The sequence below is a fragment of the Lottia gigantea genome (genome assembly GCF_000327385.1).
Source record: "Lottia gigantea unplaced genomic scaffold LOTGIsca_26, whole genome shotgun sequence".
NCBI lineage: Eukaryota > Metazoa > Mollusca > Gastropoda > Lottiidae > Lottia > Lottia gigantea.
In genome coordinates, this window is record NW_008708797.1 from 1,717,494 (window position 1) to 1,734,385 (window position 16,892).

At 34.1% G+C, this 16,892-nt stretch overlaps 2 protein-coding genes across 2 annotated transcripts; one reads left to right on the forward strand and one right to left on the reverse strand.

Moving 5' to 3' along the window:
• Window positions 1-882: 882 nt before the first annotated feature.
• On the forward strand, window positions 883-10,782 carry LOTGIDRAFT_160815 (hypothetical protein; the record flags this gene model as incomplete). The annotated part of the gene is made up of 11 exons (XM_009056005.1): window positions 883-1,155; window positions 2,411-2,568; window positions 5,936-6,033; window positions 6,627-6,718; window positions 7,779-7,960; window positions 8,260-8,371; window positions 8,893-9,049; window positions 9,196-9,449; window positions 9,702-9,975; window positions 10,245-10,340; window positions 10,592-10,782. The coding sequence occupies 11 exons, from the start codon at window positions 883-885 to the stop codon at window positions 10,780-10,782; spliced, it is 1,887 nt and encodes a 628-aa protein (XP_009054253.1).
• A 3,443-nt stretch (window positions 10,783-14,225) lies between these two features.
• LOTGIDRAFT_94361 (hypothetical protein) lies at window positions 14,226-15,104 on the reverse strand (the record flags this gene model as incomplete). The annotated part of the gene is made up of 1 exon (XM_009055910.1): window positions 14,226-15,104. A coding segment is annotated over one exon (879 nt), but the record flags the coding sequence as incomplete, so codon positions are not given.
• Between the last annotated feature and the right edge of the window lie 1,788 nt (window positions 15,105-16,892).

Genomic DNA, 16,892 nt, shown 5'->3' on the forward strand with positions numbered 1-16,892 from the left:
CGTATGTTCGTTTGAATGATAGAGTAATACTTCAAGTTTTCATGTTCGTTTGAATGATAGAGTAATACTTCAAGTTTTCATGTTCGTTTGAATGATAGAGTAATACTTCAAGTTTTCATGTTCGTTTGAATGATAGAGTAATACTTCAAGTTTTCATGTTCGTTTGAATGATAGAGTAATACTTCAAGTCATGTTCGTTTGAATGATAGAGTAATACTTCAAGTTTTCATGTTCGTTTGAATGATAGAGTACTGGATAATAATAGAATGCGATCAACTATTTTGTATTTTACGAACACTGAGAGGTCGAAAGGACCCGAAAGGTCAGACTGGTAAGATTTTAAATAACACCCTCCGAAAAGAACGTCCGTCTTCATTAGACCATTTAGGGACAGAAAACTCTGATGTGAAATCTGATGTGAAAGTCGTTCCATTTCTTTAGTCTACATAGGGTCGACCAACTAAACATCTGGCGTTAAAAGCATCGTTAGAGACATCCGCAACATCAAATATTGATGCAGTTCACATTAGAGACATTTTGTCATCAACCCCAGAAAGTACCTAGAGATTGTTTTTATGTGATTTCGATAAATTGCCAATAAATGAAAATGAATTTACAACTTTAAAAGTATAACAATGAATCGTCAAATACAATAAAAATAGATAAGATAAAAACAAGTGATAATGAAATAATGTTTTGACCTTGTCATACGTTTCCGTATATTTACATAACAATGAAAACTTTTGACTGATCACTAAGTTTTAAGCCTTTGTAAATATCAGTTCAGAGTTTGAAGTCAAATCGTCTTTATCTATTTAACTAGAAGATATTCAGCTTCTTGTTTACTTTGATACACCTATCGCGATTTTGTAAACATCGATAATGTCTCAATCTAAACCAATCGAGTTTGTGGGGATGAAAAAAATCCAGGAAGGTGGTAAAGGGAACGCTGGATTTGACAGTTCGGAAGACTTACACGACTCCTCTGTTAATACTGGATATAAAAGTGACTTTCAGATAAATGGTGATCATTCCAGAGATAAGGAAAACGCTGCCACTGAAAAAGTTGAAATAGTTATTGAAAAACCCCGACCCCTTGTTTACAGTGTTACAGATAGTCCCCCAATACATCTAACATTATTACTCGCAATTCAGGTAAGTTTTACCTCCAACCTCTACCCCAAATCCTTGCCTGTCCGTCACAGTAGATCACATCATTTTACACTTTTTCAGAGTTCAAGACAATTGATTATCAGTATTTCAATTAATTTGATACAAGTGATTTGTATATATGTATCAGTATATTTATTCACATTTCACATTGATTGAATTACATTATCATACTTTCTAATCATTGATTATAATCTCTGGTTTTACTTTCGCTTGAAATATTTGCAAAGTTAGTGTTATTAGCTTTTGAATTATATAGAGTAAAAATTCAGAATATTATCAGTTTCTTGTAAACACGTGAAGCCCAGCCTATCTATCATGAAATTTAAACTGATAAAACTTTGCATTTGCATTGAATGTTATTTTATTATAATTGACATCCATACAGGGTAAAAGAGAGACATTAAGGCCTGGTCTGATCATGCTTTCCACTTTAACATACATCACATGACGGTTTTTATAATTATGTTCTGATAGATATTATATATATGCATCTGTTCCTTTAAAATAGTGTGCGATGCAGGGCGATATACATTAAAGTAAATTAGTATTTTAAGAATAAGCTGAAATTGGTTTTAAAATAATGATGAAATTCCTAATATGATGATCAACTGAAATGAAGTTTTATACTACTTTGCATAATATAATGTAACATATGGATAAAATTTGGTTTATTGTCCAGACACTATCGATTTTTATTCGTATAATATTCATTTATATTCTCAACAAGATTTTAGAATTAAATAGGTAGTATACAGTATGTGTTTGCACATGTAGTAGAATATGATCCAATTATGGTTGCTATGTCTAATTGTTATATTGAACTGGAATGTCTCTCAGAAAGACTTCGAGGCTACATGTGTCCCCCTCCTCAATCTAATTATGTGGACCTAGATGAGGTAATAAGAAAAGGAAAATCAAAACCACTCGTCTATAGTGTTACTGACAAACCATCATTGCCTGTGTTGTTCGTACTTGCCATACAGGTAAACCATTAGTTTTTCACAAGATGTTTTAGATATTAAACCATCAGCAATAAGGACATGCCTACATTTGTTTGTCTTCTGTGAATTTTACAAATAGAATTAGACAACGAATGAAAATAAATGTCTCAGTTTAATTTATGCCCGGCTTATGCCGATTTGAACATTTATCGTAGAACTCCGTACAAGCAGACCAGCTTTGAAACTTTCTTGTGTCTTAGTTTAGTTACAGATTCACATTCTGATTCTATTTACAGCAAGCCCTACTTCCAGTCTCAACATCCCTGTCAGTGTCTCTATTAGTAGCAGAGTTGGTCTGTGCTAGAGATGATGATGAAATCAAAGCTAAACTACTGGGCACTACATTTTTTATGTCAGGTTGTGCTACATTATTAATGGTACTAGTAGGCGTTAGGTGAGTTGGAATATTGTAAATGTAAACAGCCTTGTAGCGATTTTGTATATATTACTATTATTATATTATGACTAACATCCATGCATCAACATGGCATCAAAAAACTGGACTAGGTTTCAGAAGATAATGGAAAAAAAACACAATACAAAAAGTTTATCGTCGTGAAGCAAATGACAAAATATTTATATAAGATCTCTGCATATCTCTTTCGAGATAGAAGACTTGTGTAAGAGCATTTTACTGACGAGAATTGCATTTCACAACGACACCATATTAGGTTAGTTGTTGGTCGAATTGTCGGTTTTCAAGTCTATATATAACAATAATGATAACCATATTCTCATGAAAAGATTGACAGAGTAAGACCTTATTATAAGTGAATATCTCATCATATTATACCTTCATTTTTGATTTATTAATTTTTAACAATTTATGATCCTCTACTGTTCATATACATTGGTATAGATAGTCGTAGAACTTGAGTGTCTCATTAAACCATAATCGATTCAGAAAGTGGTCGATATCAAAATTTAATCATCCCCATATCTGGATTGAATATCACTAGTCTTAAAAGATAACCGCTTTATAAATATTAGTTTAAAGTCGACATCTATTGACATGTCGAATGTAGGTAATTAGGTCACAGGTAAATCGGTCACCGGAAATTTGGTCACAGTAAAAAGGTCACACGGTAATTTGGTCACAGTAAAAAGGTCACACGGTAATTTGGTCACAGTAAAAAAGTCACACGGTAATTTGGTCACAGTAATACGGTCACATGGTAATTTGGTCACATTAATAAGGTCACACGGAAATTCGGTCACAGTAAAAGGGTCACGCGGTAATTTGGTCACAGTAAAAAGGTCACATGGTATTTTGGTCACAGTAAAAAGGTCACATGGTAATTTGGTCACAGTAATACTGTCACACGGTAATTTGGTCACAGTAAAAAAGTCACACGGTAATTTGGTCACAGTAATACTGCCACATAGTAATTTGGTCACAGTAATACTGTCACATAGTAATTTGGTCACAGTAAAATTACCCATTTTCAGTGGTGTTGGTCATCTTATTCATATCAACCGCTTGTAGTTGATAACTAGATTCAATAAATGGTGGAGGACGGGCAATGTCACAACTTAAGTAGGTTCGTGACTTTGCCCCCGACTTAGCACAAAATTTATTGAAATTGACTTTTAATTCAAATTTAGTTTACCTGTGTATATTGGCTACATGGAAGTAGTGATGCTATTTAAAAGGCGAAAGCCGCGATGAGATTTGCTGCTGGTGGGCGTATAGCCATGTGGGCGTCCGCTCGTATATATTAGCACCGTTGTTCGTAAATTTCCACGCCTGTCCCAATGACCTGAGCGTTTTTCAATTTTCGGGTAGGATGAGATGGGCGCCCCTCAGATACGTGAGATACGTGCGAAGCATCTCACCCTACCCCCACCTGAAAATCGAAAAGAATCTGCTTTGAAACGCTCACGTTGTTGGTACGGGCACGGAAATTTATGAGTAGTGGAGATTATATATAAAATACATATTAAATCAACTTCATTGCTGAAGTCAATACTGGATGATTTCACAGGCTGCATTCAGTGAGTGAGAATTCTGTAACTTGGAATGGCGAGAGTCGGCAAAAGTTAAACAGTGGTATGGCTTGCAAGCTTAAAAGGCAGACCGGTGGCGGGTTGTATCAGCAATAACTATATAGCTGCAGATTGACAGGTATACCAAATACTGTTCGACCGTTCAGGGCCCCACAAGGTCCACCCATCTCTGGCAGAGGGCAAGCAGAACACTATATTATGTATTATGAAATAAATATCACTACACCAGTTACCAGTAATTTCATTTTACTAGTTTTGCCTTGACCATATTACTGTGACCAAATTACCGTGTGGCCTTATTACTGTGACCAAATTACCGTGTGACCGTATTACTGTGACCAAATTACCATGTGACCCTTTTACTGTGACCAAATTACCGTGTGACTTTTTTACTGTGACCAAATTACCTTGTGACAGTATTACTGTGACCGTATTACTGTGACCAAATTACCATGTGACCCTTTTACTGTGACCAAATTACCGTGTGACTTTTTACTGTGACCAAATTACCGTGTGACCTTATTACTGTGACCAAATTACCATGTGACCTTATTACTGTGACCAAATTACCGTGTGACCTTTTTACTGTGACCAAAGTTCCGGTGACCGAATTTCCTGTGACCTAATTACTGCGCCCCGACATGTCAATATAAAATATATACATGTACTAGGATTTCATATTACCATTTATGTCAGTCTGAATAAAATAAGGCCACACTTTCGTTCGTTTCTATTAGCTTGTATTTTTAATGTTGCCACTACATTAAAAATAAAAAACGGAACGAAAATCAATTAGACTGCATTTATGAAAATGTTATGTTTAGTGCAGTGATCGATCAACTTCTCCAAAATGTATTTCGATTCAGATTCTATTCAAAGCACGATGTATTTTGATAATGTAATATTCGTAGACGCTAAAGTTGGTTATATAGTCTATAAGTAATAGATAGAAATAATTCTCAGGTTAATTGGATTTTGAAAATTCTATCGCGCTTTTATTACGCCTAATTTAATTTCATTTTAATAAGCCATAAATAAATACATCATACATATCATTTTAAATGGATTCCTAGCTCCTCTATTTAGTTTAAATGATACTTTTAATTAGAACGGGAAATCCGAATGGTACTCGAAGAAGCCACATGTCCATGATACAGATATTAAGGCTGGAAAAAATCTCTTTTGATCAACTGGTAATTCGACTAAACAAGCCACCAAATATTCCACAAATTGATCTAGATTGACAGGCGGTTCTATCAACCCAGTTTAGTATTGGTGTTGTGGATTTTTACATTTCAGCTACAGACTAGTACTTTGTGTATTACTGTAATAGTGAGGTTCGATTTCTTTGTCATAATTTGTTATCTTTATTCATACTTGAATTATTCGAAAATATATACTTAATTTTACCGATTAATCTACAGCTCGATATCTATACTCATGGTGAATTTAATTATAAAAAATTGTTCTGATAACAAAACTAGATGTAGGCCTACAGTTATCTTAAACTGTATATATATAGTACAATAGTCTTAGCAATTTTTTTGCATTAGGATCCCCAGGAAACAGTCATAGCTGACATTTTCGCATTTTCTTAAGTAAGCCCATAATATTACATAGGAACATTCTTATTTAATTTTTTTTCCTAGAGATTGGGACCCTCATAGGGGTGTTGGTCGGTGGACTTGGTTCAACCAGTCCCTATGATAGTTGAGCCACTGTAATGCTACTGATTTATTAATACAACATTGTAGGCTACCGATATTCCAAGGTCCGAGTTCCACTTATGTGGTGCCCCTGCTGGGACTAGCTCAACTGCAGGAATGGTCATGCCCATCAAAAGAAGACCTTGGTAGGCTAATATTCATTTAAAGTTCTTTGCTCACTTCAAATTTTCAGAATACCCGTAACTAGAAGGCTTCAATCTTGGTCAACATATGTAGCCTATATATTTATATTATTTAGCCATGCCTATAATGCTAGGTTTACACTAAGTAAAAACATAGCGTTTACACAATTTTGCTACGGCCTATTATGTTTCTCATCCGCACCGTGGCTGTCGTGACTGTCGTGCTAAATTTTGTAACAGTTTAAAATTCCGGCAAGCATCCATGGCAATTACAGATTGACACAGTTTGCGTTTCCCGTCACCCCGCATTGTCTCACGTTCATCCCGTTTCCCTACGAAGGCCTGAACCGTGATTACCGTGGCCGTCGGGAACATAATGTAAACCTAGCATAAAGTTTGATTAATCATTACTTAGCTTTGTGGATTTATTGGATTATAGAGGGATTCTTTTGTATTTTATGACACTAGTATAAGTGCTCTGATGAACAAAGACTCATTTTAACCAAGTTAAAAAATGTTGGTTATCTTACACGTATAGTAATCCGGTTTGCTGGATTCCTACACCAATCAATTAATTTTCGATTAATATTTTTTAGTGTCTTACTACTCAAACTATACCACAAATATGACAGATCTTCATGGCAGATTACCTGTTCCAAGGGAGGTAATATATGGTCATTTAGAAAAGGTAAAATCATCAGTTAAATGATATTGGCATGTATGCACCATATAATATCAAATTAAGAAGAATAGAATTATTTTAAACCTTAAATATGTTTAGTTAAATGTATTTAAAGATAATTCTATTTATTCTATGCACCAACTAACAATTAACTAGATATATTTATCTGTACTGTAATTGAAATTCTATTTTCCATTCGAACCACACACTATACACAATTTATATATGACAAAAGAGTCTAAAGATTGGTCACTAAGACATATTTAAAGATTGGTCACTAAGACATATTTCGTATTTAACATTTTAATCACTGCTGTATGTAGTGTGGATGTCTTGTAGTCCGAAACTCTATAGACTCTCATCTGGTGTCTAATTCTTTCTTTTCTTCGAAGGAGCAAATGAACGTCATAATAAATTTGATATGGAATCCATGTCATGTTTCATTTTTGCAAACTATTAGTGATATTCATCACCGATTGCTTATTCAATCTAAGCCTTGCTTTAAATTCCTCCTCAGAAAACCATGTGAAGGGGTCCAGGCGATCCCAGATTTGTCTATCGATGGGATTAACACGGTCGATTACACCAAGTTCGTGTAAATCGTCCATTTGGAAAAATCGTAGAGCCACTAAAGGAATTTCTACTGATTTACAAATAGGATTAAAAGTTAAAACTGGTCTCGACCAACTTTAAGTTAAGCATTAAATTAGCCAATTTTTAAATACATTTAAGGTAATTCTATGTGGCGCATACAAAATATAGAATTAAATTAAGATTTAATGTTATTCCGGCAGAATATAATTAAATTAAGTTTAATTTTATTTAGTGCATACGGGCCAATATTTTTTCAATGGCAGCTGTAAAATTTTGGATTGGTATTATACAATAAAAATATGCACATTTCCACAGTTTTTTTTTAAATTTTAGCCCCCTCCGCCCTTTTTTGGAGATGCCAGTGTCAATGCACTTATATCTATACCATGTGCAGCAAAGTAGGACACTACTCAAGGTTTTTTTTATATTTTCCAATATACAAAACAGTAATGAATTTCAATAAATTTTTTAGTTACAAGGTAGTTTAATGGTAGCTGGTGGAATACATATATTAATAGGATTAACTGGTCTGGTTGGGGTTATTGCTAAGTTTGTTGGACCAATTACAATAGTACCATCGTTATTTATGGTAGTATTATATGTACACAATGTCACTGTTGATTTTGCTGAAACTTATTGGGGAAGTGCTGCCGTGTATGTGCTATTGGTTTCTTTGATATATTCATAAATTTGTAGTGATCTTTAAAAGCGTTCAATTTGAGGAAGTTTGGCATATAAATGCTTTCGATGTTGATAATTCTCGTTGTTTAATTGATTAAGCTATTGGAAAGACAATTAAGCAATCCCAGTAACTCAAGTATTTCGAAAATCGCATAACTATAACGTCAGTCATAATAATTGTGCCACAAGAATACTCGGTGCTCTTTTGTTCTCATTTCTTAGCGAATCAAATTGTATTATCATCAATTGCGTTGTTGTTGTTTTTTTTTCAGAACGTCAGCATTTGGTATTATATTCTCATTATATCTCGCCAATAGAAGTACACCTATACCATTCTGGAATAATAGTCGTGGTTTTCATATCATGTGGTATCCTTTGCATCAGGTTTTTTCTGTAAGCATTTTTGGTTTTTATCATATTAATCATGCACTCGCTGAAAATCATGTTATGGTATCGCAATGATATTTGCCATAAATTTAGTGTGGAACTACAGAAGTTACTCGTCTAGAATTGGTATAGTCCCGGCATAAGTCAAGATGATACCTTCGGATTTTTCAACCTGGTTTCCCTTGTCTGTGATGCAGGTAAGAGGGGCTGACATGGAAAAATCGTCTAGTCATTCGGGTGGGATAATAAACCGAGGCCCCGTGTGCTACAGGCTGTGCACGTCGACAGTTGGAAATCGAAAAAGAGCAGACAAATGTCGCTGTCCTGGCAAAATTTCACTACTTGTAACATACATGGCGTTGCCCGTCTTCATTAGTCCACATGGTGCAGAAATCTCAGTTTGAATGAGAATCAGATTTCCAGAAATTTCTACAAATTATTTACACCCAAAACTTATACCTTAAGATCCATCTGCAAACCTCTGTCCTAGGTTATCTAAGAATCGTATGTATTTTCAGATTTTAATATCTGTGATAATAGGATGGATATTAAGTGCCGTATTAACATCTACTGGAGTATTATCAAATGATCCTAATAGTGTCCAATTTTATGCCAGAACAGATGCTAGAAATAGTATTTTATCAACGAATCCTTGGTTTTACTTCCCTTATCCAGGTTAGTATGGCGTAACTATATTTACAAATGAACGTAAAAAAATAAATAATTGCAGTTTGTGCCATCATGTGTTCCAGAAGCTTGCATACTCATCTCCGCTTTCAACACACATATCAATTATTAATATTTATCTTTGTTAATTTCAGGACAATTTGGTGCATTCAGGTTTGATGCCGCAGCATTCGTAGGAGCAATTGTAGCGACAATAATGTCAGTTGTTGATTCCATCTGTGATTATAATGCCTGTGCTAGGATGTGCCATGTGCCCTTCCCACCAGCACATGCTATGAACAGGGGAATATTTTGGGAAGGTCTGATGAGTTTCTTTGCTGGAATGACTGGGGCAGGTCATGCTACAAACTCATACGGAGGCAACATCGGTGCTATAGGAATAACAAAGGTTATCATCAATATTTATTTTTTATTCCAAATTCCTGAAAAGCACTAAAAAGTAGGTATTCTATAGACAAGAAAAATATTAACTTCGAAGGTTTGGTTGCACCTATTTGCAGATTTTAATATTGTATGCATAATGAGATTATAGCAAAATTTTATGAGCGTATATAACAGTAATTCCTTATTCAGTCGAAATTTGTGTTTATCAGATAAATACTGTGATGTTCAATATATTTGTTTTTTTTTATATTTTCAGTCCGCAAGTCGAAGGATATTTGTTGTTCTAGCGGGTATTTACATTATGTTTGCTATTTTGGGTAAAGTGAATGCAGCTTTTATAACTATACCATACAGTGTTTTAGGAGGTTCAATGTTGTTATATTTTGGGATCTTTCTTGGTGTGGTATTATCTCAGCTACAGTTTATAGACTTGAATTGTACCAGAAATCTAGCTATCCTCGGGATCAGTATTTTATTGGGATTTATGATGCCATATTGGGTTAAGAAGAATCCTAAGGGTATAGAAACAGGTATGTGTATTTAGAAACTTTTATTTATATGACCGGAAGACAGAAGACTTATATCTGTATATATATAATTCTCGGATAATATTCAAATGGTGTTTATGTTTTTTGAGGTTTTTTTTATTTTTAAGGGGCTTCATTTATCTCCCTTGTCACTGTATAATAGTGACAATACTGATAATTCTCCCGAAGTATTATGTTAAAGGGATGGAATACAATTTTTTGTGTACTTTTGGAAGCTGGTTGATAAATTACGTTGATTAACTTTGTTACAGGTGTAGAAGAAGTAGATAGAGTTTTAACAATGTTAATATCAAACGGTATATTTATTGCTGGTGTGGTATCGTGTTTCTTAGACAACACCGTACCAGGTTAGTACAATAACCTGAATTGTTTGAAACAATTAATGGTAAAACAATATTATAAAAAACGATGGTTTAAATTATCTTCCTTGAGATGAAAATTATTCACAAAAAAAACATAAAATTCATAAAATTAGCGATTGTTAACAGTCAGTACGCCGGAAGGTGAGATTGAGATTTCATACCATTTGAATAAAAAAATAACTGCTGCCATGGGAGTTTATGCCATGTGCAAAAATATATTTTCGATTTTTTTGTAGGAACAAAAGAATCTCGAGGTTTGGAGGCGTTTGCTGAAGGTGAAGAAAGTTTAAAGGGGGAGAAAGTGGAATACATAGAAGGAATGGAAATATATGACGTACCATTCATACCAGATTGTATCAAAAAATCAAAATTTGCTAAATACTGTCCCATACTACCAGATTACTCCAAAAAGAAAGAATCCTCATAGTTCAATTTTCATTTTAACCCTTGTATGTAGTGTATGTACATAATAAAACTAATTAACTATAAAATCTTTCTGTAAATCTTAACGCTATATCTTGAAGTTCCTTAAAATTCTCCTCAACGAATTGAATACTCTTGATCAGTATATTTACGAAAACCAATTAGCAAAAAGTACATCAGCCATGACCGTAGATATGCTTTATGAATGTTTCTGGCGGGGCTTTGTGGATAAAATGTTTAATACAGGACCATAAAGGAACTCGGTGTTCCCAGACGGTAACCCATCCTAGTACTTATCTAGCCAGGCGTTGCTTAACTTCAGTGAACGAACGACAACTGGAAGGTTTGACATTGAAAAAGTTCGGCTGGTGAAGCAAATGCATGGATCTTTTTGCACTTTCAGTTAGCGATATGTCAGTAAGCCCTTTCTATATCTTTCTCGGTAACGTTAGTGATTCTCCCTGTGCCGTATTCCTTTAATACGCGATCAGGTTAATCGAGTAGGGAACTCTTCTGATTCGGGAGGTACAACGAACCCAGTACAACCGGAAACACATTGCAAAATATCAAGTTTTCTCAACTAGTTGAATTTATCGAACATAAACAGCAACCAGCGTGTGAGTAATCTGTTTCAACCGAACTTAGAAGTGCTTACTTTTACCTTCACGAGAGTTTAGCTACGATCAAAATAATAGTTTTTGCGAATTTTGAGTTCCCTTGTTGGTCGATCGGCAAGATTGACCTTTGATCTCGCAGTGTTCTTTGATCTATATTGTGTGTCGTCATAGACTTGATTTGTCATTCAATCGAATTTTGAAACTAACATTTAAATCCTAAAGAAGGATATCTTTTATTTGATTTTCTCAGTGTAACTTTTGTGTTATTTTGTATTTTACAGTTTTTTACAATAATGATCGTCTACTTTGAATGAAGTTCTGAATTTAAGAAGTGGCGGTCTTGTTATCTATCTGTAAAGCCATAGGACAGAATACTCCCAACTATGTCTATGCAGTTCTCTATTCTTGGGATAGGAAAAGAATCTGTGACGATTGTAATATTCACTTTTCGATAGTCAATGCGCATTGCTGCCAATATCTTCATTAAGAACGTCATCAATTCCTAAGTTCCTTGCAATGAATTGACTAAATCGGATTTACTTACATCACCGGATATTTCTTCTCTTAGTTCGTCTGCAACCACCTACAGAGCTTCCAACATCAAGCCATGTAGGTAGGTGACCAGTAACAGTCCCCCATTTTCAAGAAATGACTTTAATGCTTACAATAAAATTCAACTAATTTCCAGAAAAAAATGGATAAGAAAATGGCACCGTTAAAACAATATTTTGAATATTTTAATGATTAGTAATTAATTTATAATCTAAACTTAATAGTATCCTTGAAATTCAATTTCCCAGAATTTAGCCACAAGCGTTAAAGATTGAAGTAACTTTCGTAATTTTTAAATCATAAGCCCTCTGGAATCTTTAACACGAAGATAAAGGCCCATATGCACCAAATGAAATTAAACCTAATTTAATTCTATTCTGCCCGAATAACATTAACTGTTAAGTTTATTCTATATTTTGTATGCAACACATAGAATCACCTTAAATGTATTAATGCTAAACTGAAAGTTGGTCGAGACCAGTTTAAACTTTTAATTCTATTTGTAAATCAGTAGAAATTCCTTTTGTGGCTCTACGATGTTTCAAAATGGATGATTATTTCGACGAATTAGATGAACTTGGTGAAATCAACCCATCAATAGACAAGGATCGCCTGGACCCCTTCACATGGCTTTCGTCGTCATCATCTATCTAGAACAAGTGTATAAAGGTTCAAACGTCTGAGGACAGGAATCTTTAATATTCTGACAGATGTTGTAGGCTCTTGCCCTCTCCCTGTTTCCGAACCTCTCGTTTTCTAGCTGCGTCTTTCTGCTTAGCTTTGGGGGTTAGGTTGCTAAGGCATATTTTAAGAGAGTCGATGCCACGAGTCCATATTGAAATCTTCGTATATGGATTTCCATGCCAAGTCCTTTTTCTTCCTTGCTGCAGAACCTTTGCTGGGGTTGTAAACATCTTGGTGATTTTTTGCTTATTCACTCAGAAGCTTTTTCATATGCTGAAAAATTGACAGAACACGTCAACCGGCCATGTTGAGTAACGCTTTTAAATCAACTGGAGCTTTATATACAAACATTTTTGGGCAGAAAACGAAATTCGCGATATTTATCGTGATTGAAATGTCCGTTTAGGCAATCCGAAATGTCCCTTCAGGCGATCTGAAAGTGACGAATTTAACTGGCATATTTTGCAAAAAATGAAACATGACATGGATTCCAAATCAAATTTATTAAGACGTTCATTTGCTCATTCGAAGAATAGAAAGAATTAAAGATATCGTTTGATCTTACTCTTGTTGATAATTGTCATAAAAGCTGTAAGACACCAGATGATAGTCTATAGAGTTTCGGACTACAAGACATCCACACTACATACAGCAGTGATTAAAATGTTAAATAAGAAATATATCTTAGTGACCAATCTTTACACTCTTTTGTCATATATAAATTGTGTATAGTGTGTGGTTCGAATGGAAAATAGAATTTCAATTACAGTACAGATAAATATATCTAGTTAATTGTTAGTTGGTGCATAAAATAAATAGAATTATCTTTAAATACATTTAACTAAATATATTTAAGGTTTAAAATAATTCTATTCTTATTAATTTGATATTATATGGTGTAAATGGGCCAATTAACTGCTGATATTTATTTCAAACAAGCAAAAATGATGATATATGAATAAAAAGTGTCGATATAACAATAACAGCAAAACAATATCTAAACAGACATCCTGACCATAAACAAATCATTACGTACTTTGGCCAAGTCAGGAGCTATAACACTGAAACTGTTAAACAACATATCACGTTAACACACTCATTATAGATTTAATAATATACAAAGCATCAAATTTCATAAACGATGAAAACAAAGCATACATTAATTGCGACGTACTTCAAGGGTGATCACTCAAGAAATATTCTTTATAAATGCGTTATAATCATAGTCATCAATAAGCAAATGTATGTCAAGTTTCATCAAAATACATCGCGGCTATAGCAACTGAGGACGTCCGGACAAACAACTGGAATAAAAGATAAAATAATTATCAAACTATCCGTCAAGCAACATAACCAAACATACAATGAACGTTACCAATGTAACAGAAATTGATATAAAGAAAAATATTGTATCCAAGGCTGCTGAAACATCTATCCATGTAACTTTATCTTCTTCTTCCTCATCTACTTCAATATACTGTTTAACTTCTCCATCACCAACAGGGGACACTGCTGCATTATTGGTGTTGTTTTTCTGTCCACATCTCATGATTTTGACCATGAGGATACCTAATTTGGGGATAGGTAGAGCCATACTTTTATGATAGAAACGCAGGACCAGAGATGTAAATACCACAGACGATGTACTCATTGCAACCAATATGCTAAGATAAACAGCTAATATAGATGTCTGTAAAGATGTTTGTGGCATGTTGTCCGATATTAAAGTTAGAAACAACACATAGGCTAGGAGAATTGTGACAGCCAACGACATTTTCTCACCAGAGTCAGCTGGTAATACAAATACCAAAGATCCCATATATGACAACAGAATGATAGGTAGTATGACATTCAAGACATAAAATGCCGATCTTCTTTTCATTGTCAATTGAATGTTGGCGATATCCTTGTAGATTGAATTTCCCCTTTTAACAGCGGTTGATACTAAATTCCATTTTCCATTTGGACTGAATTCAGACAAGTCTACAATCTCTTCCTCTATCGTAAATGTGATTTCTGAGTTTTGGTATGTGGAGGTTTCTAGTTGTATGATGCAAGTTTGCGTATCAAATGGATAGTATCTGATACTTACATCACAAGCGCTTGAGAACACCATCGTCGGGTACCACATAACATTGCCATCCGAAGTGATACGAAGGAGATGTTCTTTAAATCCAAGAGTATTCGTTTGCTTCACAGAATTTCCTACGACAACGTCAGGTATCCATACTTTGCTTTGTTGAACAACCAAGTATTCTATATCATACTCAGTAAAATTCCATGAGAGAAAGTAGTCGTTCCAAAACAATCCAATATAACCATACGTAACCAAAGTTTGTTCAATTTCTTGTAATTCATTGATGGATATCAAATTAAATTTGACAACAACATCCACGACATCCGTGTCATATAAAACAGGACGTCTTTCACGATTGTAGTTACCAAAAAGATGGTTTGTTAATCTCTCGTAATCATCCTTGTTCCCTGCTATACAGACCATTATTTGAAGGTGGAGAAAAATCCACCAAACACTCTTCATGATGTATATTATCAGTGGTAATTTCGCATTCAATCTGAAATAAACCAAATACTCGTTTCATGACATCTTTATATATAAACTTTACTTCTTAAAACTCTTGTATATCATTTTCATTACAGCCGGGTTGTCACAGTGATATTGATCGGAGATCGGTCCAGGAACCTATAATGTCGCTACAGAAATTACTGCCCTTTTGTCATTCTAAAAAAACTCTCCGCGTGAAAATCGTTTTCATTGTTACGATAATAAAAACTGGTCCCATATACATTTAATATATGTATTTAACACAGTGACTTTAATGACTACTTTTTACATCCTTTTCCGAAATCCTTGGAGAATCTAGCACAATTAAAGGTCATTGTCTATGAACTTGTAAACAAGTGATAAACACTAAATAACAGTATTCAAAAGATATCCATCCCATATTATATCACAGAAAGAAAGGATAGCATTTCTCTGTGGCATGTTTGATATACGATGAATACACAAGGGTATTAAGAAATTAAAACATCAAACATCAATGTGCTCGCAAGTTTATGATTTCGACTAATTTAAACGCAAAAAATACGTCTCGATAGACTCTCGTTTTACCACCATCCTTTTTGCTTTGAAGCTGATGCTTACTACCCCCTTATCAGCGACGGTATTTATTAAATATGATATAATAAACAGAATTCAATAGACGTTTTCCCTCTTTCACACCGTTATATTTGTTCAAGCTATACTTTCAAGCAGTAGCCTTAGTCATCTGTGTATCTTTTGCTCAACACAGACGTGTTAAATATGAATGAATTAATAGATCCCTCCCGAGTCGTGTTATAGAAATACACATATATAATACATGTGCATGCCATTCTTTACATGTTTATTAAACGTAAACCCGTCTCTTATGTTATTCCAATGTCTCACATTCGTTTGATGAAAACACTAGCCGCCATTCCAATTCATAACTAAATAGGGCCTACTATACAAGCCAAGTCTGCGATGTATGAAGTAAAGGGCAGGTAATATAACTACGCAATCAAGTTAAAATGAGGCAAAAAGGGTGAATTTGAAATACTTAAAAATATTTGGTCGTCGTTTCAAAGGTGATTCAATTGCTTCCAATGCGCCTTGTCTATAGTACAGTAAATATATAGTAACCCTATGTTAAAGGGTTTGTAAATTAGTTTTACCTCATTCAGAAGGAATAAATATTTCTATTTCACACTTTTTCGCCCTAATTATTTTTCCGAAAAGATTTTCATTAAGATTTTCATTAAGATTTTCATTGTTTACAAATCTATTATAATGATAATCTGGATGCCTCGTTTCCAGAAACATTATGAAGGACACAATTCACGTAAACACTAAAATTTGGTATCATGTGGGTTATATTTTATTTGTAAGGGCGTACATATACACTTAAAATATAGAGTACGTGGTGATTGACTAAAAATACTGCACCGACTGCCTTTATCAACATTACCAAGCAAATAATTACAATCACGAGATGGACCAAAAAATGAGAAAAATATGCGTTATAAGATTTTGGAATTATTGGATAATATTTAATTAAAATATATAATCCGTAAACTTTTGGAATACGTAGGAGATATATTTCAGTACAATTAGGCCTTTATTTTAGTTGAATTCGATCAGTAATTTCCAAAAAACTTCCAAAAAAGCATAACGAAGCACAAACTTTCAAAATAGTTTACACATCAAAGATTGGTTTCCTTT